At 43.9% G+C, this 25,531-nt stretch overlaps 1 protein-coding gene across 1 annotated transcript; it reads right to left on the bottom strand.

Annotated features, from left to right (window-relative positions):
- Positions 1–1,029: 1,029 nt before the first annotated feature.
- Positions 1,030–25,531, bottom strand: top2a (DNA topoisomerase II alpha). Its single transcript, XM_088906207.1, has 35 exons — positions 25,381–25,531; positions 23,884–24,027; positions 23,239–23,329; positions 22,837–22,900; positions 22,153–22,298; positions 21,628–21,725; positions 20,821–21,033; positions 20,236–20,409; positions 19,967–20,068; positions 19,629–19,766; positions 19,124–19,262; positions 18,570–18,727; positions 17,698–17,823; positions 16,844–16,954; positions 16,284–16,389; positions 15,539–15,648; positions 14,853–14,945; positions 14,024–14,138; positions 13,684–13,805; positions 12,949–13,097; positions 11,729–11,960; positions 10,748–10,882; positions 10,150–10,350; positions 9,472–9,667; positions 8,765–8,856; positions 8,349–8,489; positions 8,055–8,138; positions 7,514–7,717; positions 6,504–6,636; positions 5,967–6,098; positions 5,080–5,239; positions 4,524–4,591; positions 3,885–4,007; positions 2,778–3,019; positions 1,030–2,117 (listed from the first exon to the last, which is right to left on the bottom strand). The coding sequence occupies exons 1-35, from the start codon at positions 25,402–25,404 to the stop codon at positions 1,983–1,985; spliced, it is 4,701 nt and encodes a 1,566-aa protein (XP_088762333.1). The 5' UTR covers positions 25,405–25,531; the 3' UTR covers positions 1,030–1,982.

Genomic DNA, 25,531 nt, shown 5'->3' with positions numbered 1-25,531 from the left:
TTGAACTGCTTTAACTGCAGTTTTCTACCATCTTATAAGCTTTGAAGGTTTCCTCCGTGAAAAGTTCCAGTCTGGTAAAGAAACATTTTACTTGCCCGTCTATCTGAGCCAAATTACATTTCAGTGTTTGTTTCCCACGTCTAAGCTTGTGAAACAAAGACCTCAAGTCGTCTGTTACGCTTGAAACCACTTTTACAGAAATTCTTGATCTTAAACATGACGGTTTCTGAACATGAATGTTACAAACTAGTTAATTGAAACAACGGGTTGAACGAAATCAGGGTGCTGGCTTGAACCACATGATTAAGTAGCTTGTTTCAGACTCCCACAACTTTGTGTAAGCATTATAAACAGAATGCACAGAAATGTGCAGGATGACCAGTTAGTACAGTGCCAAGGTTCACTCATCATCCCCATTCCCAAACGGCTCCAAATTATAGTTGAGCAAGCACTGATTCATCCCTTCCTAGCCCTACAGTAAACCTCCAGTGTTTCTATAGGCAAAACCCCAAGAACCTGCCCTCACACGTGCAATCACACACACCAATTCAAACTAATTTGCCAACGTAACTGTTTCCAGTTCTTGCAAACCAGCACATTCCAAATCACACGGAAAATTGGTGGATCTCACTTTAAAAAAATTCAAAAAGGGCCTAATTAAATTGGAGATCATTTGGAATAAAAGCCAGTAGATGGTGATTCCAGAGGACTATTATAAGTGCTGCTGTAAGGAATCTAATTAATGTTAGCTCTAGTCAGATACTCAATACTGCATATTATCTGCACAGTACAAATGAAAAAAATGCATTCTCCACTGTAATATGCAAGCTTTCCATCATCCACATCCACACGGTGCTTTCTGAAGCAGTTGCACTGGATATTTGCAAGTAAACACGTCACCAAATGCCAGCATACATACAGTGAATTTCCAAAGAATTTCCCAGGTCATATTTCAAGAACTGGGTTGTGTGGGTGTTCAAGATACAAAAAAAAAAGGAACGGTCAGAAAAAACAAAACGATTCAACTTGTTTGAGCATTAAAAAAGGAGATTTTATTTAAACATTAAGATCACAGAAGATATAAAAATAAAAAAAAAGCTTAGAAAAAAGATGCACTAGAAAATATTTACAGGACAAAAGACAACGCACAAGACAAAAAACAGCTTCTAATATGAAGGCAGTGCTTTCAGACAGATGGGATTTTACAATGAAAACGTCAGGCCTGAACAAGGGGGAAAATGCAACAGGAAACCTGTGTCCAGTTTAAAGGTGGTATGTTCTGTCAACGTGGCAGAACCCAGTGCCTTGCACATTTCCACAGCTGTGCGACCAGCAGTAAAGGACTCACTTCACTGTTAAGGGAATTAAACCTTATATATGTAGGAGACATGAATTCTCGCCCCCTTCCCACTTTTAGTAAACATTTTAACCTCTACCTTGTCAGCTGGTGGATTTCCACTGCACTGAAACGGGGACTAATTTGTCAGCTTTGAGACCTCCTCCGTTGTAAACCCAAGTGATTTCAGGCTAGTGCTGCAGAATACCATCACTTTACTTGCGATGTATCCACTTCTGCTCAGATCCAGAAGTCAAATATCCTCTAGTATGTAATGTCCATATCGAAAACTTTGTTCATTTCAACAAATGATTCAGAAAAAGTATTAAACTTACAGGTGCCTTGAAGTTGAGTTAGATTGAGCCATAAACTGAGATTCTCAAATATTCACGAGAATCTACAAAAATGCTTTAAAGCAGCATTTCAGCAGAAAAAAATCTAAAATAGCTACAACAGTTAAAACTGTCAGACATTAATACAGTGGTATTGAAAACCTCTTCAGAGTATTTTTATATTAGAACCAAATTAAAACTCAGGCAGTGTCGTTTTGCAGCAGGACCGGGAGGGGGGGGAATGACAAAGCGCAGGTGCTGATCGCAGTGCCCTGCTCCTCACGTCCTTGTGCCCAGCGAGGAAGTACAGCACTCTAGAAGTCCGAGTCCGAGTCATCCAGGGCGTACGATACAGGCTTCTTGGCTCGGCCCACTCTGCTCCGTGCTGGCAGCTCCTCCTCCTTTTCCGACAGCTGGAAGCTTTCGTCGTCTTCCCACTTCTTCGCTTTCTGAGGGACAGAGGGACACAGGTAGGGCAAGGGTAAGGACGGACACGGACCCAGGCAGAGGAGAGGATGGTGTAACCACTGGAACCGGGTGGGTGGGCAGACACAGGCCCACGTTCACCGCCTTCTCCAGCAACACTGAATGTGAAATGTGGTGGATCTGAACCATTTGATATTCTCTATTGCTGATTTAAAAGGAAAAAAAGTGCTGTTGCACATGGATCATCACCTGGTATCTAAGAAATATAATTTGAAAGAAGAATGGAATGAATAGGATCTTTAACAGCTCCTGAAGTCTGAGGCACAGCAGATATGAAGTAGCCATCTTGGTTATCAGCTGTTTAACCAACAGCTAATACACAAAAGCACAATTTATAATCTGCCGCTCAATGCAAACTAGTAGCATTCAAGGTATATCAAGACGCCTGCAATTTAAATGCTTTTTGCAGTAAACAAGAATTAAAACCTTATACTGAAAAAAAGAAATAATTTGAAACGGGACAGGACAATATGCTTTGGCTCAATCCCACATTGTCATGGCTGTAGGCAGCACCACAGGCAAAACCTTTTACCTCTGCTGGATGCTTGACAAGGGTTTTGCTACAGCGGCTCACGCAGTGTTGTAAAAGCACGGCACCCTAGACAAGCAGCAGCTCGACTGACCTTGCTCGCGGTCTTTTTGCTGGTGATGCGGGATATGAGGTCATCGGAGCTGCTGTCGGACTCAGAGGTCTTCCTCTTCCGGCTGGCCTTCGGCTTGGCCGTGCTGGTGCTGGTAGACTTCTTCTGCTCTGTTGACTGCGATGGCAGGTCGGAGTCGCTGGAGGTCAGGGCTGATGCCTTGACAGATTTAGGGGCAGCCTTGGGCTTGGACAGAGCCTCCAGGATTGATGGCTGCTTCTCATCTGGGAAAAGGAAAAGGGGAGAATTGAGCACGAGAAAATGAGGCTTCCGTACACCTTCCAAAGCAGTAGGGCTGTCAGATTAGGCACAACCCCACAATCTCTCTGCAGCCCATAATGTCCTGCCAGGGAGTAGTCACTGCCAGTCATATCACGGGGCTAGAAAGGAGTGCATGTGCAACCACTACAGCCCCTTTAAATGCTAATCTGTTGTAGGAGGATGTTGCCCTCCCTCATTTTCACTTTCACTATTGTCATTCTGCACTTGTACAAATGTACAAGAGAACAAAATAGTTTCTCCGGGGCCAAGGTGCACAATGCACTAGAACAGTCAGAACCGAGTATCATTAGCAGCTATTGAGGTAATTTTTAAAATTTGACTTATATGCCATGTCATGAGTAGATAAAGAGATAAATAAATGGGTATTTACAGTAGTATAAGTAGTAATGTGCAAATAAGCATTCTGAAATCCAGGGGTGGTTGGGGAAGCAGGAGACAAGTGCAGACAATAGGGCAGGACAGTCATAACACGACACAACAGTGCAAACATCACATTTTGACCTCTCAGCGTTGGAAAAGACTCGGCGAAATGTTCAGTGGCTACGCACCTAGGGTGTGGTTTCAACTGAAGCTTAATTTATAAAACTTATGATGAAAGGTCTTCCACTTTGTACAGATGATCAAAAACGGTTAAAAGAGCAGTCAAACGAGAAGTGTTCTCATACAAGTTTCTCCACTTTTCCATCGGTGTGCTACTCATGCTTTGACACACCCAACTGACAAAACCCCGAGTGCTGAGATCGCACCCGTGCTCAGCTGTACACCCGTGTTTTTATAGCGTGTGTAGGTGTGACAAAGGAGGGGCACCTTTTTTCTTGGGGGCAGCAGTGCCGAGCTTCTTGGTGCGTTTCTTGGCAGGGGCCTCCTTCGCCGGGGGCTTTGCTGGGGGGTCAGAGGGTACCGCCGTCTGCTCCGCTCCATTGTCCTCAGCTACAGTGGGAATAACGCAGAAACAAAATCAGACCGAGCATCTAGACTGAGTCTAGCCTGACCCAGTTTTCCCCATGGTAACCTGGACACATGTTCGTCCCAACAGAACAGAGAGAAGCAGTTCTGAATGGACTAAAACTAAACTGATCGCTCGCCAAACAGGGACGATCAACAGAACATCGGGGAAAAGCCCCAGATTGATTACTCCTGCTCCCAAAGACAACCGCAAAAACGAATAAGTTACATAAACCTGCTAACTGAAAAAAAATCGATCAATTCTGATTACAAAGGAATACAAGAAGTGACTGTCAAAATGCTGATCAAAAGGCGATATAGCTCATGTTTTCTAAAACAAATGACGAGAGAATGAATAGCCTCAAATTTTTAGTAGAAAGATTTCAGGGCTGAGCTGGGAGAGGGACGATTTGTTTTTAATTGATTTAGTGGCAAAAGTTGCTTTTCAGCAGCACATGTCTATTTAAATGTAAACGAAACCATAGTGGGAACAGTACATACAGGTCAGGTCAACGCTGCACATGCCCTGAACAGGCTTGTCTTTTTTCTCCTTCTTTGCTGGCTTCTTCCTGTAAAGGCAAATGAAATTTTGTTAAGCTGTGTTTAGTAACCTGAAAGTTGTCTTTGCAGCATGACAAAACACCATTTAGATCTGACAAAGGATTCCTTTCTTTCCCCAGGATTTAATATATAACCCTGTCAAAGCAGTTCTCTGCTCGAGGACAAAAGTTACCCCTGGCACAAAAGCCTATTGCAGAATCTACAATAACTGTCAAACTCATTTTCAACCCTGTTTGAGTGAGCATGAAATAAACAGCCCACATGTGCAGACTCGCAGGCCAAACATTGAAGTTAACAGCATTAAACCAACAACTGGCGTATTAGGATAAGGCTGACTTTCTTTTTGCAGTCTTCCATGATGGACTGTCGCAGATTAAAACGCATGCCAGTTTTATCATGCCTTCAGAGAGCTTGGCTTCTAGCACATTAACACACGGGGGGGAAAACAGTTTAATGCGGATTTTGCACGGAACGCAGTAAGTAAGGGAGGACTCACGTGAGCTTGGGTATCACGGATTGCATCGATTCTTCATCCTTGCTGTCAGAAGCCAAAGCCTCAGGACAGAAATCCGAGTCCTCAATGTCATCGGCTTCCTTCTTCTTCCAGTCACAGTCATCCTCACTGCTTGAGCCCTCATTATACTTCGCCTGAAGGGCTGCACAAATAAAATAAAAGCTCAAAGCTCTGTCCACATGGCATCATTTTGATAACATTTCGGCAGTACTGACCCAGCATCTTTTACACAATAAACAGGAAATTTGTTATAAGATCAAACAGTGTCATCAGGAGTAGCTTGGCTTTTAATTAAAACAAGGAAATCATCACAAATCCACATCAGGGTTACCTGTCAACACTAATTCGATTCCCAGTTTTAAGGCAGTACTTCAAGATGAAAGCAACTCTGGTATTGGAAGGAAGCAAATTTGGTATTTCGCAGTCAGCACTGGAGTGCTCAAAACATTTCAAAACACATTCCATTGGCGATGACTCCTGGCCTCGGCTGGTCAGAATTGCACAATTACAGTCAAAGAAAAGGTTGACAGAAGCACACAGTGGAAGCAAAGGTGTCTTCAGACTACAGAAAAATAGTGAATAATCTGTCCTTTAACTTCTCTCATCATACAGAAATTCAGAGAGAAGTGCTCCAGCTCACAGTGCTAGTTGTCTCTGGAAATAAACATCTGGTTTAATGACCTGTGGATCCAGCAGACATCTACAGGACATTGAATTTAGGGAATGTGACCTCTGATGATGGGCGTGACTTTTTTCAGTGTTTACCAACAGGAAGGCACACTAGTGCCGATGTGACCCTCCACCTGCCAGTTAGTTCTTAGTTACCAGGCTACCCCACCCTCTACCACGGCGAGAGGAGCCAGTCTTGCCTTTGGTGCGGCGCTCTGCTTTTTCCCTGGGCTGCACCTCCGCCTCGGCCTCCGACTCGGAGTCGGACCAGGGGTGGCTCTCCTTCTGCACCGGCTTGAACTGCAGCACGGTCTGCTTCCCGCTCTTGGATGCTGCGGGAGACCACCAGAATGAACACAGTTCACAGGACTTCGCCGTTCACCCTGGTCACCTAGCGGGACTATGTTTGTAGCATCAAGCATATATTTAATGCCTGTTCTTTCTGATTAAAGACAAATCAATACATTGGTATTTGCTGAACTTTTGACTTTTTTTCCCCCCCAATTTTGAAGAATGGGAAGAGAACCTGTCCCCCCCCCCCCAGAAGATTTATCTAGGTGTCCCTCTACATATAGATGCATTTTACAACATTATCCCTTCTCATACTTTACTCCTAAAGCAGCATTGAACTATCGCGGTCAGCAATCTGGTTTTAACGTCACTGGAGGGGAATGGTCTCTGCTTTAATGTTTTAAAGCTGAGAAGTTCAGAAAGTCAAGCCCAGCACTCAGAATTACCTGCTTTCTTGGTGGGCTCCTTCTTGGTTTTTTTAGACAGTCTCTGCGCCAGACTAGTTTCTTCTGAGTTATATTCTCCATCCTCCCCTCCCTCCTCCTCAAACTCCATCTTCACCACAACCGCATCCTCACTCTGACGAAAAGAGCAAACAGGTGAGATTCTGGTAGCACCGTGTGCGAAGTAAGGAGTTGGAGATGGCATGTGTTCGGAATTGTTTCACATTGAGGATTCAGCAGCAGCACAACAACTCTGATAAATCCATTGTCACACCAAACTAGATTTGCAGAGGAAGAACTTCCAGGAAAACGGTTCCACCATTTTTTAGACACTTTTGAAGAAAATCAACATTTCATGTTTTTCTACCCCAAAAAAAGGTTAGCCACTACCATTTAAAATTGCATTACTTTCTTTCTGGTGATGTCTGAAATCAAACGTATTGTGCATCATGATAACTATACACAGTAGTCAATTTTAAAAGCATCAGGTTTTGACAGGGATACCAGATGTTTTATTTTCACTTGTTTATTCGAGCGCCTTCTTGGATCTTTGCAAACTCAGCACTTGAAAAGTTGACACTGGGGTGTCTGGCTGTCTCACTGGCCCCAGCTGAGTCCAGCCCCTACCAGCCTGCAGCACTGCACCATCCCACCCAAACAGCTCAAACTGGCAGACTGCCTACTCAGTGTTCTCTTACTGGGGTCAGGATGGGTCTATAATGAAGCTCCTCCTGCAGAAACGATTTAGTCTAGTCATTTAATATGCCTTACAGAAAGTAATCAAACCCGTCTACTTTACCCCACAGTGGAAAGCATTTCTTAAACAAAAAGTCCTGAGGAGCACGATCAGAAAAGGGAAAGGAAACCTCCATTCTCAAAAGTTCACAATTCTTTCGTAGTAACACTTTCGCTGCAGACAGGAGCACAAGCTGAAACACCGGGCCCACGGGTGGCCATCAGACTGGTCCATCTCGCGATGGCAGATGGGCGTCTGAAGGAAGCCTGCCACAAACCTTGAGTTTCTTGCCCTTCTTGGTGGCGTCTGCCTTTTTGTTGGCGTCGGCCTTCATGGCGCTGGTGATGCGTGGCACAACGCGGCGGCCCTGTGGCGTGGGCAGGGTCTCCTCCTTCATCTTCACCAGCTTGGCCCTGCCCGTCTTCCCCTTGGTGGCCTTCACCTGCACAGCTGCGTCCTCCCGCTCCTTCTGCTCCACTTGCTGCGAAGGGCAGAGGGCGCGTGAGAGGCCGGACAGGCCAGCCGGAGCCACTCCAGTTCACACAGACAAGATCTCGTCTCAGCTCAGTGTACCCGACTTTCATAATGCCACTTCACGTCTAGAAGAGCTCATATGGAAAACTGTTGGATAACTGCCAATAAACTAAAACTTAACAAAGGAAAACTATTAAGATACATCAGGATTGCTTTGCATTTGTCTTCACTTTAAGATGGAAAACTCGGTGTGGCATGGATTTGAAAGCATATGGATTACAGATGAACTTCACAAGATGTACTTGATGGGATGAAAAGGCATTTGCAGCTCTCTCCAAACTCACATCCAACATCTCCACCAAGTTGGCCAAGTCCTGTTTCCAGAGGTCCGCGGGGCTCTTCTTCTTCAGTGTGTTCAGCTCATTGATCTACAGAGAGAAAGGAAATGAAGTAACAGTACGAGAAACTTACAGGGCAGGAGAGGAAAGTGTAATGGGGTTCTCTAGACAACTTGACACTGTAGGCAGAAATACAAAATCTACTGAAAATATGCTTCTCAATTTAGGGGAGCACAGGGTGAGGAGAAGAGGGAAATAGGCTATAAATTGAGGAACAGGACCTCAAAAGAAGGATCTCACCTTGACATCTCTCTGCTTGCACAACTCCTCCTTCTTCTCTTTGGTCAGGAACCACATGGGCATGCTGAGCAAGTAGTTATAGTCTGGGCCTGACAACTGCTCTTCTGAAGTCTCCTCTTCCTCAGTGTCTTCCTCCTCAGACTTGGCAAAACAGGCAGGGCAGACACTCGTTCAACGACATGGAGCCTGGCACTTCATCAGTTACACATCATAACTGCATCCTTATCGATACCTTCATATCTTGCATAAAAATCAGCAGTGAACTTTCATTCACAAGGGAATGTCAATGTTTAATCAATCGCCAAATGTTTGCATAATAGCATAAAAATTTGAAGTGAAGAACCATACAGCACTATAGAGAAAAGCCCAGTTGTTATTGTTGGAAAGTGTGAAATTTAAGAAACACGAGTACCCACCTTTTCTTGGGCTTCTTTCCAAGCCTTCACAGGATCAGAGTCATAGCCCATCTCCTGCAGCATGCGGATCAACTCCTTTTTGGGCTTGTTCTCTGGGGGATGGAGAAATGGAAGTCATGCCCTCATTCAGTCACCATAACGGTTAAAACAAATCTGTACACCAGCCATGAAAAATCTAGTTGTGTGCTTGAAAAAAACCCAAATAGGTATAAATTTAAACCATGCTTGCAGAAGTGGCACTGAGTGGTGTTGATGACTGAGTGGTCAGAAATGAGGCTTGAGATGTCGAGGCTCTTGAGTGACTCAACCCATATAGGCATCGAGCTGTTATGCAGACATCACTAGGTTGAGCCTGGGGCATGTAACCAAGGGGCTGGAATTCTTCAAGCAGCAGTGCCCAATGGGCAGAGTACTGTGTGGTGGGGTGGGATTTGTCAGGGTCTCTTAGCTACACAGCTGTTCCCAAGACAGTGAGCTTGGCATGATGCTCCATTCCTCCAGCTGGTATCAACCTTCCAACATTACACACTGGGCAGGTTGCAACTTTTAAAATGTTGCATCTCTCAAACAGGTACAGCTGAATAGCCAAGTCAAAAACAATTGCCAAATCCCTGTTTCTTGGGTAAAGAAATGCTATAAAGAACTGGCAATGCAAAATCACACCACAGGATGCAATAGTAATGGGTGAACTGGCCAAAGGGACTCACCGATGACAAGTTTGCCCTCAATCTTCTCTAGGATGAAGCGTGCCTGGTTGGAGAGCTTGGCACTCTCCGCCCCCAGCATGCCCAACAGCCAGTCCTTGCGCAACGTATAATACTTCAGTCGCAGCTCATAGAAGTCCTTCAATATGTCCTGAACAAAGTCATACTTCTTCAGGCTTCCAGTGTGGTCAAATAGAACCTGACAAAAACGGACAGACATCATTAACATTAACAGAACAGAAAAACATTGTTGAACTGGTGCACACAAACATGATAACACCATAACCAGGATCAGGTTCTGAATGGAACGCACTGTAACCAGGCTAAAAAAAAACCTAAGAATTGACCACAAAAAAAGCAAACTGATGAAAGGGGAATAACTGGAAAAATGACTAAAAACTTCTGTAGAAATCATGACTAAACCAAAAAGTTTTATTTCTTAATTACAGAACCTTTAATCATCTACTGTACATAGGCCATCACTAGAACTGGTGCTCATTCATCAAGTTACTTATGAGTGTAATTCTTAAACTACATCTAATCCACTATTCTACATTTACTGAAGACTCATATCAAACTGAGATTTGGCATGAATTAAGATGGGGTGCGAATATTTATTTCTACAGTTCCACAGACTTCTCCAGCACGCCACACCTGGGGGGAAATAGAGGGAGACATTACCATGGAGTTGCAGGTGAGGGTGGTCTGCAGCTTGAAGACCTTGTGCAGGCCAGCAGCCTCGGCCTCAGCCAGCTTCTCCTCCGTCATCTTGATGACGAAGCGCACAGTCGTGTCCGTGTGGTACTCTTTATAGTCGGTGATGAGGGCCGGGACCTTCTCGGTGCCGTTCAGCATGGGCTCCAGCACATTCTCTTTGTAGGCCTGCAAGGGAGACAACAGCGGGGGATTAAATGATAAAGACAAAAAAGTCCACCGAAAAAGCTGTACAAATGAAATTGGGGGCAAAAAAAGGCAAGAAGATTCAAATTTATTCTGCATTGGTGGAGAAAACTAGGAGAAATTAAATATGCACAAAATTTACTTGTTCCCCAGGTGCACATATTTTTCAAATATTTTGTTATGAACAAAAAAACAAAATAGGGAACATGCACAGCAGATATCCTAGATATACATTACTTCCTGTGAATACTAAAATTCTGCCACTGATAAGCAGCTACTAGAGAAAAATAACTAACATTAATTAAAGTAGAAAACATCAGTTTGCAGTAATCTGTAGTTTGGTGCAGATGCAAGGCGCTGGGCTTCTAGAAGCACTAACCTGAGTCCACGTCTTCACTGGCAGCTCCGAGATCTCAACGGTGGTGGAGTCGATGATGGAGACTTCGCCATTGATCACGTACTGGTTAGGAAGCAGCTCCTCAATGGTGCCCTTGAAGTTCTTGTAGTTAGGGAGCTATTAAAATGAAGCCGATCAGTAAGTCCGAAAAACTTCCAGATTAAATGTAGACAAAAGTCAAGAACGCCCACGTTTAAAATATGCAAGGAAAAACAAAAACACAGCATCACCTCTCCAGGATGCAATAAGTACAAAGGTTTAAAGTAACCAATCCAATACGCTACAGTTTTGACAGATGCAGCAGGTGTCGACTATACTGGGTATAACTCAAGACTACAGTTTCATTGTATGCATGAAACCCAAAACGCATTTGAATTCTCAGTTATGTATTTAGGAAACCTTCCTATTTGATTGCATTGAACCAAAAGCAATATCTATTAAGAGAACTTCTGGCTGCTAACAAAAAAACAGTCATGGGAAAACAGTACGTAAAAGAACCTCCAGCATCTGAACAGCGGGTTGACCGTGAATGAGCTTTACATGATGGAAAAGATGACATCTGGTTCCGTTCTACAATAAGAAAGGTTTAGCCAACACTGGTTAACTTGGGGGAAAACGATTCCAAATTAAGACCCGATTTGACTTTCTGAAGTAAAATAATGTAAGATTTTAGTGTAGACTTTTGTTTCTTTTTGTGTTGTCTTCTGGGTAATGATTAAACTAATGTAGATGTGGATAATTATGTTTCTGCATTTAACCTCCCTGTTTCAGCTGGCAGAGAGTTAAAAAATCTTCCTGCAAACAAAGAAAAGGCTGGAAGGAAAACAAACCTTAGCATCATGCATAGTTTACACGTTTCTTCAATAAATAGTCTGAAAAGGGAGACGAGACCCTAACCGCCTGTCACGGGGAATACAGTGCAGTTTGGACAGCAGCCCCCCAGGCCCTGCCGAGCGCGCTCACCATGGGCAGGGGCTCGTCCCCGTCCAGCAGGCGCCGGATGTTGTTCACGACCTCCCGCACGTCGAAGTTGGGGATGCGGCTGGCCCAGCCCGTGCCGATGCCATCGGCGCCGTTCAGCAGCACCACGGGGATGATGGGGATGTACCACTCGGGCTCCACGCGCTGGTTGTCGTCGTAGTTGTTCTTGAGCAGGTTGTCGTCGACCGGGGGGAAGAGCAAGCGGGCCAGAGGACTGGGGGGAGAGGCAGGTCCCAGACGTTGTGACACCAGCAGTAAGCCACGCCGAGTCATAATGTGAATCAGCTTGTTTGGAAATGTACTTAAACCCCAAAACGCCTTTGTTTTATTTTAATGCACCCAAAGTAATCAAAATGGCCATTTGCAGGCATTAACTTATTTCCCTGCAGTTGCTGACGTGAAAGGGGAACTGCAGTCCCAGTTTCTCAGACTGATTAAAACTCTGTAACAAAATTAATTCATTGATGGAGTAGAAATCCCAAATTAAGCACAAATTCGCAAACTTTGTGAAACTATTGTATGGTTGCCATTGTTGTCACAAACCCCTGGTCTCGCCACGGGCAGGAGCGAGATGTTGTGCGAATTGCACTGCCCTTCCTGCTCACTAGTCACCGCAATGACTAATGTAATGAGGTGCCCGGGTGAATAAGTACAGGTGGTGCAGCAGACATTTCACCTCAGAAATGTTCCGATGTGATCTGCATGCAGAGTTAACAAGTAGTATTTGTCGGCAAAAATTTGTCTCGAAGTTGAGAGCAATACTTCTATTGGATTAATAGAGATGTTTTCACAAGCCCATTTCTTTACAATGTAACAGGCCTGCTTCACCTCACCAAATGTTCTATTGACTCATTCTGAATTGCAGAATATGGCACTGCGTATACCTGAAAATTGTCTATTTCGTGATGCAAACTGGAAGTTTTACAAGGTACTGTGTGCATTTTACTTTCATTGTGGTTTGAAATGTGATCAATGCTGATTCTTTCTATCCCTGAAATATAAAACCAGCATTGCAGCTCCTCAATGGTTTAGAGCCACCTGCGTTTATAGGCATTGACTACCTTAGTCTCATCAATGTACTAAACAGCTCTGCAAAAAATGTGCACATGGTGGTTTCTAACCACTTGAGAAATGTTCAAGTCACAAAATCACACCGAAAGCGCAGAATAACGTCCGCACAGACGCTCTCATGCAGCACTGACCTCAGCATTGTAAAGATGTATCGAGGACTGGCAGCGTCTTTGCCACCGTGCAGCCTTGTGCCAAACTGCCCGAGGGGCTGCAGGAGGTTAAGGTTGTTGCTGCCGACAAAGTTCTGAGCCAAGGTGATGATGGTCATCATCAAGGACATCTATGAAGACAGCAGCAAAAGCCAATATGCAGGGGGTCAGCCTGTGGTTTCATGACGATCATGATGTCACGATGCATGATATTCCTCAAAGGGGCTTCACAAATGCCAGCCAGTTGAGCTGCACTGCAATCTAAATTACGCATCTGCTCTCTTGAAGGATGCAGGACACGCAATGACCTTTACATTATGATCAAGAAATCTTCACAAAATCAGAGAATTATCCTAAATAACCCTCATCTGTCATGGAAAATAGAAAAGATCTGGACATCACAAGGGAATTTCTCCCTTGCAGCATCGTTTCTGTCCTTAGGTTGTGTTTTTTCAGTGGAAAACACGAGAACCTCAGGGCCCCAGGAGGGACCAGAGCCAGCTGTGTCAGGGCTGAGGGTGTTCAAGGCTGAGTAGAAGTTCAGTCTGCAGAAGCTTTTTGCAAAACTTTCTCAACAAGTTTTTTTTATACATACAGGAATCAAAGCTCGGATCAGGTAGTTTTTTTGTTATGCACTGCAGTACAGTTAAGAGTGAAGTACAGCCTCGTGGTACAGAAAAATGCCATGCGGTATAAAGCCCGCTGTGTTCCACTCACCTCACCGTGGTGATAGGCAGATGTCTCGGCCACAGAGCCCGCCAGCTGAGCCACCTTCACCTCTCGTTTGTCATTCCTCTTGAAGCAGGTGAACAGCACCTTCCTCTGGCCCGGTTTCAGGCCTGGGAGACACATGGTGGTTAAGAGATGCAAAGGGCTGGTTTATAAAAATTGATTGGCATCACTAAGTATGAACTACAGAGTATTTGGTCCCATTTTAGACCTAGTATCCCAACAGAAGAAAGTACAGGCAGGTAAAAACAGTGAAGACAGCAGCCCTCTCAGACTCCTCTTGACAGTGATAAAGAAACTAGATCCACCAGACTGCTTTCTAACTTACCATCCACCAGACTGGGAATGGACCTCTCGTTGTCCGAGTTGGAGAACAGGACCAGCTCTTTGTTGATGAATTCATTGTATGTCAAGTATTGGGTGGTCTTCCCATACAGGTAATCCTGCAAGAGACAGATGCTCTGTTAATTGTGGTTGGGGGGCCTAGAATAGGGATGGGGTGGCAATTTTAAAAATAGTCTGCAGCCAAACCAAATGCCAAATCCAAAAACAAATGGTTTCCTGACCCATATTTTCTGGTGCTGAAAATAAGTGCAGAACTTCAGATGCAGCAACCACAAATGTGAAATTCATGCTCACCCTTCGCTTAAGCAAACCTCTGAAATGCTGAGTGCTCTTAAAGGGGAGAACAATTATGTATGTGACAGCTGTGCATGTAGCTTCACATCAAAAGGGTTTAGTCTCTTAGGGCGCACTGGGCTAGAGCTACAGCCTGCAAGTGAATCAGACCAACGGAAGGAAGGGGCAGACGTTTGCTGAGCAAAGTTTCTGAACAGAAACCAGCAAAACCATTACACACCTTCTGAGAAAGAGAGCCACAAAGCTTAGTTACTCAGTGCTCCAATACCATCTTTCTTAATGTTCCTACATTACATCTTAATTAAAAAATTCTTCAATGGAAAGATAACACTTTATACAGTGGAATAATGAAACAGTCGAAAGATAACTGACTTTTTTCCCCACCATTCCAAGACTCATACATGCAGCAATCATGCGTTATACAGCTTCAAACTGTCAACACAAAAAACCAAGTATTTTAAAAAGTTGATCTTGAGACAATCAGGAGCTGAAAACATTAATGAAAGCATGTTTCTCACCTCCTGCAAGCCGTGCTGTCTCCGCTGTCGGCGGTCTGCCATGAATCTCGTAAGCCACTCTTTGCGTTCGTCAACCTTCTTCTTACTAAAGGCCTACGAGAAATCAGTGTGTGACACAGAGACATTTCCCCCAGTCTACCCAGCTACATTCTTCCCTAATGCCCAAAACGAGCAAATGATGATTTGGATCTGACTGCCACTAGGATCTGACAGCTGTTTCAGTTGGAAACATTTCACTAGCAAGCAAAAAGGGCACTTAAGAAAGAGAAAACAATTACATGATAGTGGGGACCAGTAGGGGCCACTCACCCCAAGGTCTGTATAGGTCCTAATGCCCCAGTATAGTGACGGGGACACTATACTGTAAAAAAGACGCCATCCTTCGGATGAGACATAAAACTGAGGTCCTGACTCTTTGAGGTCATTAAAAATCCCAGGGCGTTTCTCGAAAAGAGGAGGACAACCTGGTGTCCTGGCCAAATTTCCCCCGGACCTTACCAACCATGGCCTCCTAATAACCCTCATCTATGAATTGGAGTGTCCACAAAAGCACTATATAAGTGTGAGGATTACTGATATACAAGTAAAATAGAATAAGGCTGCTGATCTTTGAAACCCCCCGTACAACATGTATATATTTTATTGTATATCAATAGGGTCAGTCAGTCCTCTTCAAACGTGCTCACCAGGGTGATTGCCTCATCATCGGCAGGACCAGCATACTTGAAGGGGATTCGATGTCTTTCCATGTCAGCAAAGTATTCCTTTGCCTCCTTAGAAGTGCTGGTACCCAGACCTGTAGAGAAGACACAAAGGGGTCTCAGTGACAGATCCAGAGATCATCACCCTGGGGCGATAGCAAGATGGCGGATCTGCACTGTTCCTGCAAATCTGAAAAGTGCAGAAAAAGTAGAGTACAAAAACCTAGGCTTCTGAAGAGAAACTTGAATTTTAAAAGATGAAGAAACTCCTCAGCATGTTTGAAGACTCTCTGTACAGGAGGATTACAGAAGATTATGGGAACTAAACTGTCCAACCTTTTCACTTACAATAATAAACCTTTCAGAAATGCCTGCAAGAACATGAAATGCTGAAGTATGTGTGGTTGAAAACACGGGTTTGAACTGCCCCACAGGCTGATCTCAGCCCTCAAACGCTCTAACCATATTAACACCCAGCACAGGACAATCACTCTGAAAACCGAGCACCAGGGGTCCCCCACAGTCTCACCATGAAGAAGAAACCAAAATTTCCAAGAGTGCTGAAAGACCTGGTCCAAGTCACAGCTTAAACCACCTTCCATACAATTAAATTGAAGAGATAAGAATCGGTTTAAAATGCATTTACAGCAAAGTACAGCATTTTTGAAGCAATTCTGTAAAAGGGCTGCTTACGTTGCCAGCTGCACTACCACAGGTGTTTACAACAAACCTTTGTAGTACTTTATTTTCCAGGATTTGAGGTTAGACTGGCTTTCCTTCCATTCATTAAATTCGGGGATGCTGTAAAAGCACAGTTCTTGCTTCTTGTTGGATGCCTAGTGGGGGCAGAAGTTGAAGAGAATAAGTGTATGGTCTTTGGACATTTTGGTCACTAAAAGGTTTCAGAAAAAAAATGAGATTTCATATGAAATAGTCTTTTCCCAAAAAGTATCAAACTTCCCAAAGGTAGGTTTAGTCTCACTTCTGTAATTATCTATGAACATATACTACAGTACAGAATCATATGCTTTTGAGGTTCCCAAATGCAGTAAATATATTGCTTAAAAAGAATGATTAGCCTAGTTTATACATTTAACCAACTTAACACGCCCAGTAGTAGCAAACTAATGTGTGATAACCTTTTACATCCATCTTTCCTTCAAAGAACAGTCAACATTGATTGCGTTAACAAAACTGTACAATGAACAAAAAATCAATTTACAAAGAAATTATTTCCTCCTCTCTGATCAATATCTATAAACTGGAGTGGTGGCCCACTGGAAGAGATACCTTGATGATGGGGGTGATGAACTCCTCCAGGAAGTTGTGCCTAAGCAGAGAGGGCCAGTTGTGGTGAATGAAGTTTATCAGGAGTCCCTTGATGTGAGACCCATCTTGATCCTGGTTGGCAAAGGGAAGGAAAACAATATACATCACCTCTGGAAACTTCATATGACACTATATTATATATATTGCATGCTGCCAGGAATACAGCTTCTCAGGGTGGTCTGCCATTACACTTTCTGATGAAAGACATCTGTTTAATCAATTAGACTCTTTCATGGTCTGATTTGACGGTCACAATTTTTAATTCACATTTTTAACACTAAGTCACTTGAAGAAATGCTCAAATTTGATGGCATTCAGTGGTCTGAGAAATGTATTCAAACCTCAAACGTTTCTTAATTTTAGGCTACAGTTGTCTTGCCTTTTTTACAATTTTTCCTGTTATGTTCCGATGTATATTTCCTTTTCCATCAGGTCAATGTGCATCAATTTCACATTAGGAGTACAAGTTACTTCGCAATAAAATATCAAGGCTGTACTATGGGAAATGTCTCTTCTGTTCCACAGCTCTACATAAGAATGGGCTTCCACTGCACCCATCCTACCAAGCTCCATTAGAAAAGCTGTGAAGGAAACTGACCCGCAGGAATGATTCTGGCATAGCTGGTCTATATACTGAAAGTACCACAGGACTAAATCCAAACTAAACTTAGGACTGAAATAGGAAATGCCAGCTAAAATCAGCACCTTGTCCACAGTCCTCTTAGTTGGAACAGAGGTCACAGTTATTACCAAAGGGTTTTGCTAAAAGTGGTGGGAGAAAGAAGCAGCAAACAGTGTGCCGTCACAGCACAGACCTGATCTGTCATGATCATGATCTTGCCATAGCGCAGGGTCTTCAGAGACTCGGCATCACTGTAGTTCTTCTTGTACTGCAGCCCGACAATCTTGATGATATTGTTGATCTCTGCATTGTCCATAATCTACGGAAGGCACACAAGCATAAAGAATTTAACTCCTCAGTGATAAGATACTGAAATACGTTTTTTTTTAGTACTTTCAATATTAGTCTGATCTATTTTAACTTATTATGCTATTGCTATTTAAAAACAGTCAATCCAGTTCACTGTATCCCCTTCTGTAAATCATGAGCCAGTAATTTCTCACATTAATGTGCGTTTAGCATAGTCTACTGCACTTACAGAAATCATGTAAATACAGAAGCGACCAGATGACATTTCCAAATCCCTAGCCCCAAGTGCAAGCAAAAACTCAGACATCAAACTGATGTGCATGATATTTCCTAAATGTCAGCAAGATGTGATTAACAGCTAGGATGAAATGCAAACGTTTCAAAGTCTGAAGGTTAAAACAATTCTGCTGTTTGCTACAGTTAGATCCTAGGCGCCACAGCACTCGGTTAGCTCAAGTGTTAGTTTGAAAAGCCATTAGGATCTACTAAAAGATGATGCATACGAAAATCCACTTGCCTAATGAATCGTCTTTAGGACACAGTGCTGTACATGCGTTCTTAATTCAAAGATTTACTCAAAACAAAATCTTTCTTTGCTCTCAGGAAAGTCTGGAAGCAACTCTGGCTATGATATGAAGGATTACAGAAATGAATTCATGAGTTAAACCTCCAACAGCACTTTTAAAAAAAAAAACGTCTGATATGTAGAATTCTGCGCAGTGAGCTCCTTGCTGGTCCTGGCTGCCCGAGGCCTACCTGTTTGTGCGAAGCCTCCCGCACGTTGAGCATCTTCCCCCGGAGGGGGAACACCCCGTAGCGGTCTCTCCCAACCACGCCCAGCCCAGACACCGCCAGCGTCTTGGCCGAGTCTCCTTCGGTCAGGATCAGGGTGCACATGTTCGAGTTCTTACCCCCTGGGGGAAAAAAAATAATTCACACTATTGAGAGCTTTTGTGGAAACCTTCAGTATTCTAGTGCCTATTAATATTGAGAGAAAAATAATCAATCCTGCTGGATAACTTCAAAAGCACCATTTGACCACTCATCACTTTAAGCTTCATACAGCAGGGCAGTAATTCTGAATAACCAAGATAAGATTCTTACTCCAGAACGTTTTATGTTCCTGGCCTTGTTGTTACAATGCTTTTGCCCACTTTAAATGCTATGTGTTTTAAATACCTTATGTATTTTTAAACACCTACTGGAGCCACAACTCAGGTCCTCACAGTCAGCCAGAGAGCAAGCTTCTTTTTCCACTGGCCTCCCTGCAGCAGGGCGCTAACTCTGGCTACTACAGCAGTGCAGTTTACCTGCATCGTTGGCATCATCCAACTTGGGGACCCCCTTGATCTTGGTGTGCTTGACAGCAGAGCACTTCTTATTGAGCTGAGTCTGAGCCTTGAACTTCACCCAGTTCATGACGCTCTCCACAACCCCACAGGAGGTGGCCTGCAACACACACAGGAGACAGGGAAATGAACCACGCCTGCAGGATGCCCACAAGCTCTGTGTGTACAGTCTAGTGAGGAGTTCAGAGGTCATAACCACACGTTTAATTAGAACTTGACTGCAGGAGTAAAACAAACAAACAAACAATGAAAGGGATCTAAATAAAACACAGGAAGAGAAGATCAAGGTTTCATTCTTTCATTTTCATCTAAGTCACTGGGATGCGAGATTTAGGTTTTAGTCTTCCACATAGGTCAAGTAAATATATGCATTGAGCCATTCTTCAGGAGCTTGTATGGGAAACAAGAACTCCCCTCGGAGAACTTAATACAGCAGCTCAGCCCACAGTCCAGGAAACAAACTCACGGCCTTGATGAACTTCTCGGTGAGCGGACACGTGGAGCCAAAGCTCTTCTGCTGCAGGGTCATGTTCTCCTTGGTCTGGGAGTCAAAGGTGGGGTTCTCAATCAGGCAGTTCACAAACAACCAGATGTGGTTCTTCACCTGCAGGGCAAAAACACCATGGGAGCCGGCAGGCACAGAACGAACCCTCCTAAAGGATTCACTGCCTGCAACCATTCTATGGTCAAACCATCGTAAGTCTCCGAGCTTCGTGTTTGGATGGCAACCTCAGAAAGTAGTGAGTAACAGAAATCAAAGGAAGATTAAATTCCAGTTTAGCAGTTTAAAGTCCTCTGACCTACCTGGAAGGGCTTCACTGTGACACCAGCCTTGTTCTTCTTCTTGACAACTTCGATGAGCTTGCCGACAATCTGGTCTGCCACGTAGTCGACGTGCCTGCCACCCTAACACAAGAGCAGAACCAACACGCTGACAGGAAGTCCCACATTCACTGGAACAATGTTATACCCGAAGAGGGTTAGCTAACCCAGGGTTACTGGCACCAGTTACCCAACGTGCCAGTAACACAAAACGAACCAGACCGCAGACTAAGGGGAGGCCGTGGAGTCACCTTGGTGGTGGCGATGCCGTTGACGAAGCTGACTTGCTGGAAGCCCTTCTCGCTCATGGTCATGCACACCTCCCAGCGCCCGTTCACCACCTCGTGGATGACCTTCAGCGGTATGCCCAGCTCGTCCACCTTGTCCTTCACGTAGAGATCCACGTAGCTGCGGAAGCCATTCACCTGCAGGCCGGGAAAGAAAGAGGACTAAGGGTCAAAACGCACAAAAACCCATCTTTGTAGTGTATAATTAAGAGACTACATTTTAGCACATCTAATTAGCCAGGGAGGCTTTATTTCCAAACCACGACTGATAATACATACTGTTACAACAAATCAACAGAGAACACTGTTTGGGCATGCAGTGGTCCAAGAATCACCCATTGCAATTAATAGTGCACATTCTTCTCTCATAAGAACAGGGATTTGAGAAGAACTCTCCGTCTTAAAACGTACATTTTCTAGGTTATCAGCGGCTAGACACTGATATAATCTTCACAAATACAGACAAAACACATTCATCTAAAATATTTACAGATGCAAGCAACTGCCTGGTGAGGGACTTGCTACAGAAGCAGACAGTGCAATACGAACCGACAGCTTCTGTCCATTGAGGAAGACTTTGACCCCCGCGGTGGAGCCGGCCACGTCGTACGCCCTCCTGGACATCAGGGCCACCGTGTCCTTGTCCAGAGACTGCATCTTGAACTTGGCCAGGTCCGGCTGGAAGGTGATGCAGGTGAACTCCTCCCCGTCAAAGGCCCTGATCTTCGCCTCGCCCGCGCACCCCATGTTATCATACCACGTCTGCAAAGCAGCGGGAGATCAGTGCTCGTGTCACAGCAAGACTGAGCACCTGTTTGCAGGACAGTGGAGAGCTGAACCTCTTACAACACTTTTACCATTACAGGGGCATCTACAGTCCAATCTGACATGAGTGACTACTGGGGGTGACAGTTATTCTTGCTGTGGATATTGAGAACAGTTTAATTGCAATAGTAAGTGTCTGACTCTATACATTATATAGTGAGAAACACCAACAGGCACTGATGTCAAAGCAATTCAAACCATTACGCAAACAATTTCCACGAAACAGCAACTTAATTGCAGGCTTAAAACAGTGACATTCCCCCCCCCCCCCACATGCCGTTACAAAAAACAAGAACTTTTTATGCACCTCAACTGACTGGATTGGGATGAGCTCAGCAGGAAGAAACTTCACTAACTTCATCACTTCACCATTTAAACAAGAACCCCTGATCAAATTATTCATGTTTTAACTGATAAACTGTAAAATCAAAAGGATCCCACCACCATGTTATTTATCATGACATATGATGTCTCTCCATCACATTTTCAACATTTGTACAGTACTTCACCCCAACCCTCAAAGTGCCCTACCTGTTTAAAACACTTCCTGGACTCACGACAGGCTGTCTCCACAGTGAACTTGGTGCTGAAAATATTACACAGCTTGGCACCATATCCATTTCGTCCACCTAGAAAACCAGCAAATGACAAGCTTAAGATTATTACTTTAACATCTCAGAATTTCGCAACACACAAACTAGATTAGGGTGAAGTGGGGTTATAATTATTCTTCAGATAACCACACTAACAATGCGTGTATAATGCCAAGTACAAATGATCATGATTCATTTACAGCGGTCAGCCTTGGCATCCGGTCATTCAAGCCTAATGGATGCCTGCTTTTATCACTGCTAATGGCTTGAAGATTCGCCCCCGCCTGCTTCAGGGGCAGTGCCAGTCAGTCTTCAACACTTCGCGCTTGGCTGTGGTGGACGAGGGGCCAAGAGGTTCGAGTCTTTAATGTCTTAGTATTGGAGCACACATGCAAACAAGCATCTCACTGCACTTGTGCCTGTGACAAATAACCTGAACTGAACTGAGCCCGGCTGGCCTTACCGGTGACTTTCTTCTGGTCATCGTTGTAGTTGCTGGATGTGAGAAGCTGTCCAAAGATCAGGGCCGGCACGAACACTTTCTCCACTTTGTGCTCGACCACAGGAATGCCCTTCCCGTTGTTCCACACGCTGATGGCGTTATTCTCACTGGCGACAAAATCCACACAGAGAGATCCAAAGTAAATACCCAGCCATCCTGACCTTTCCTGGCTATATACAATAAGAAGTTTGTCCCTATAAAGATGGTTCCAACTGCTCCTGAAATTTTATTCTCAAGGAAGCACAGCTTCCCTAACAAACATTTTGATCCAGGTGATAGATAGGATTTCCGAGAGTCAGTGACACTCAAGTGATCTTTTAGAGGTGTGTCATTGATAATTGTTTCCATAATAGTGTACTAGTGTAGGAATAAGTGTAGCAGTGGGTTACAGTGCAAGTATGTAACTAAGGCAGGGTTTGCGAAGCCCAGTGACTTTTGATTTTTCCTCCAATTAAGTCATTTACTGTTAAATGATCCAGCGATTTATTTAACTTGAGCTTTTTTATTGTTTTTTAAGCTCCGAAACCACAATAAAATAAAGTATCTACATTTGAAAAAACCACTCTAGGTACTGAAATGTTAAAATGTTAACGCTAAAATGTCGACTCGATTGCACCCTCGACTATAATCTAGAACATCACTCACGGGTCAATGTTGATCTTGATGCAGGACATGTTCTTATCCCGCTGTTTGTTATCTGCAGCATTCACTGGAGGAAAACAAGATCGTAGATTTAGGCTTTTACTCATTTTTCAAACAGAAGAACAAATTTTCTAGTTCAATTTTCAATAATCTTGAAAAGCTGTGTTTAATACTGTTGATCATTAATATGCACAGAGTCAAAAGGATCAATGGAAATATCCTCTTACAGCAATGTAAGAACACAAATACACACCGTCCATTATCCTGCGACGCTATGAAAAAGATCGATGGCTCAATGCTGTATGGTATAACAATGTCCGGAAGAGAAATCTTTGTCAATTAAGCACAAGTTATTCCAACAGAAGGCTACTCTGAACCCACCTCAAATTATTGATTTGTACCTACCAAGGATTTCATCAAAGATCTTGTACAAGCCAGGAACAAAAGTCACATCTCTGCAGTTCATTCCAATTTCTTCATCCATCACCCACATTTGCTAGAAAACAAGGCCATCAAAACTTAGTTATCTATTCTGGAACATCAAATTGGGGCTCTTTAACAAGATTTCAGTGTGAGCCGATTGTTAGTTGACTGGTGCCACAGCCTTCATTCAATGCAGTTACATTGCAAAGCATGCTGGAACTCTGCATTATGAAACATACTAGAAACTAGGGAATCCACCATAGGCTGCATTTCTTACTTGACTGTCCAACTACAGCAGGTTCTCAACATCCACAAGGGTTCAATGCAGAAAACCATCACAAATAACCAAACTGACATATAACCAAGTGCACCCCTGTACCATTGCATAATGTACTACAGTTTAGAGTGTAAACTGTCTAAAAGACATGAGACACCCTCCCTTAAATGATCACAAAAGTATTAATGCACTAGCTTTGAGTTAACAAAAATGACATTCATCCACTAAAACGGGGTAATAAACAGCATGAATCCATCCTCTCTGATTGCAGTGGCTGCCTGCACTTTTCCGGATATAGCTGTCGCACTGGGATGTGCATGGCCAGCGTGCCTGCCCGCCGAAGTGCCCACCTGTGTCACGGGCTCCACAGACCCGATGTAGGTGTCGGGACGGAGCAGAATGTGCTCCAACTGCGTCTTCTTCTGGTAGATTCTCTCCACAGACAGACGCTTCTCATCCTTCGCCTTGCTCACAGGCTTGTTCTCAAACATCGTCTACAGGGGACGCAAAAGGGAAAGAGGTGGGCGACAGCAATTTGGCTTTACAAACGCGCCCTGTGGACTGGTATTTAGAATCCCAGTCTGGGAGAGCCACTGTCCAGCGGGTTTTAAAGATCCACAGGAGGGAAAAGTTCGTGCAAAAGAGCTTAAATGAAGCCAATAATCATTTCAATTGTATTATTAATAGGTGCGCTGGAATGAAAACCAGCCCTGCAGTGGTGAAGTTCGGCTTCACTGTTTAGCTCATGCCATCAAGGAGTCTAAAACGGTTAATTTCCCCACAGGAAAAGTGCTGCATGAAATGATTTTGCCTTACTCTGGTGTCGTAAGAGAAGAAAGCGATGCGTGTCAATGCCACAGGCGGTAGTGATTTAAAATTGTTTAGTGGGGGGGGGGGGGGACAGACTGAAGTTCGGCTCGCTGCCCCCAGATAGTAAACTTGACCAAAAAAAAAAGTTAACGGACAACGCTCTTCCGCCCCGCTCGACCCAGACCGAAGCACTTAACATTTACAAGTGTAAATAGTCTTTTGTTTCTGGACACAAGAAAGACTAGACATCCATTGTAGCCGCTGCGTTCTATTCAGTCAAACCCCACAATATTTACCCCTCAAATCTGTAATTGAAATATCTCGGAAGAGTCTTCGTCCCAGATACAATGCCTGTGACTGTGGTAATTAAGAGAGGTTATCAAAACGCCGAACTCGACTTTCGTTGGTCCCGCTGGGACAGTAAGATGAGAACTAGTTAATAATTCAGTTCTCGCAGCCGAATAAGTAAAGCAAAAATCACGGAATCGTAGTTTTAGGGAAATCGAGGCAGGATGACCGTCAGTGGGCATGAAAAACTGAGTCCAGTTCTCGCCATTTTGTGTACAATAAGCACTTCGACGACCTGGGGACCATCACGATCTGAAATCTGATTTCCATACCCATCACCGGCTGCGACCGCAGGCTGCACGCAAACAGGACAATTTACCCTCGCCAGAAAAGAAAAAGAAAAGAAAAGACGAAATCGAAAGCACTTATCTGGAAAACTTTACTTTAAAGTAGTATTTGAGCATTGGGGGATTAGAATGCGGTCATAAATCCAGTTTTTTACTGTTCCGATTGTTTTCATAATCCCAGATTAAAAACTCCCCCCCACCCCGCAAGTCTTTTGGCCTTACATAACGGTTTTGAACATGAATGTAAAACCGTGTTTATTAGTCCAAATGAAATAGAATTGTTTAATCGTGCACAGACGAGGAAAGAAAAAGGTATATAATATTTTCAAGGAAGCATTCGGCTCCAGATTTCGGTTTTCCCTCCACAGATACCACCCGCATGCTCTTCGATATTAACCTTACCTTCAGCGTTCCTTCAGAGGCCATTTCTTAACTATTCGAGCGGTATTACAACCTATATAAAACAGAGAATGGCTGTTTTGCTAAAACAGATGAATAAAGCTAAAAATATCAACGTTAACAAAACCCCCTCAACCGAACCTAGCACTACACT

Source organism: Atractosteus spatula, chromosome 26 (assembly GCF_055471065.1).
Source record: "Atractosteus spatula isolate fAtrSpa1 chromosome 26, fAtrSpa1.hap1, whole genome shotgun sequence".
Taxonomy (NCBI): Eukaryota; Metazoa; Chordata; class Actinopteri; order Semionotiformes; family Lepisosteidae; genus Atractosteus; species Atractosteus spatula.
This window is presented reverse-complemented; position numbering and strand designations above follow the sequence as displayed.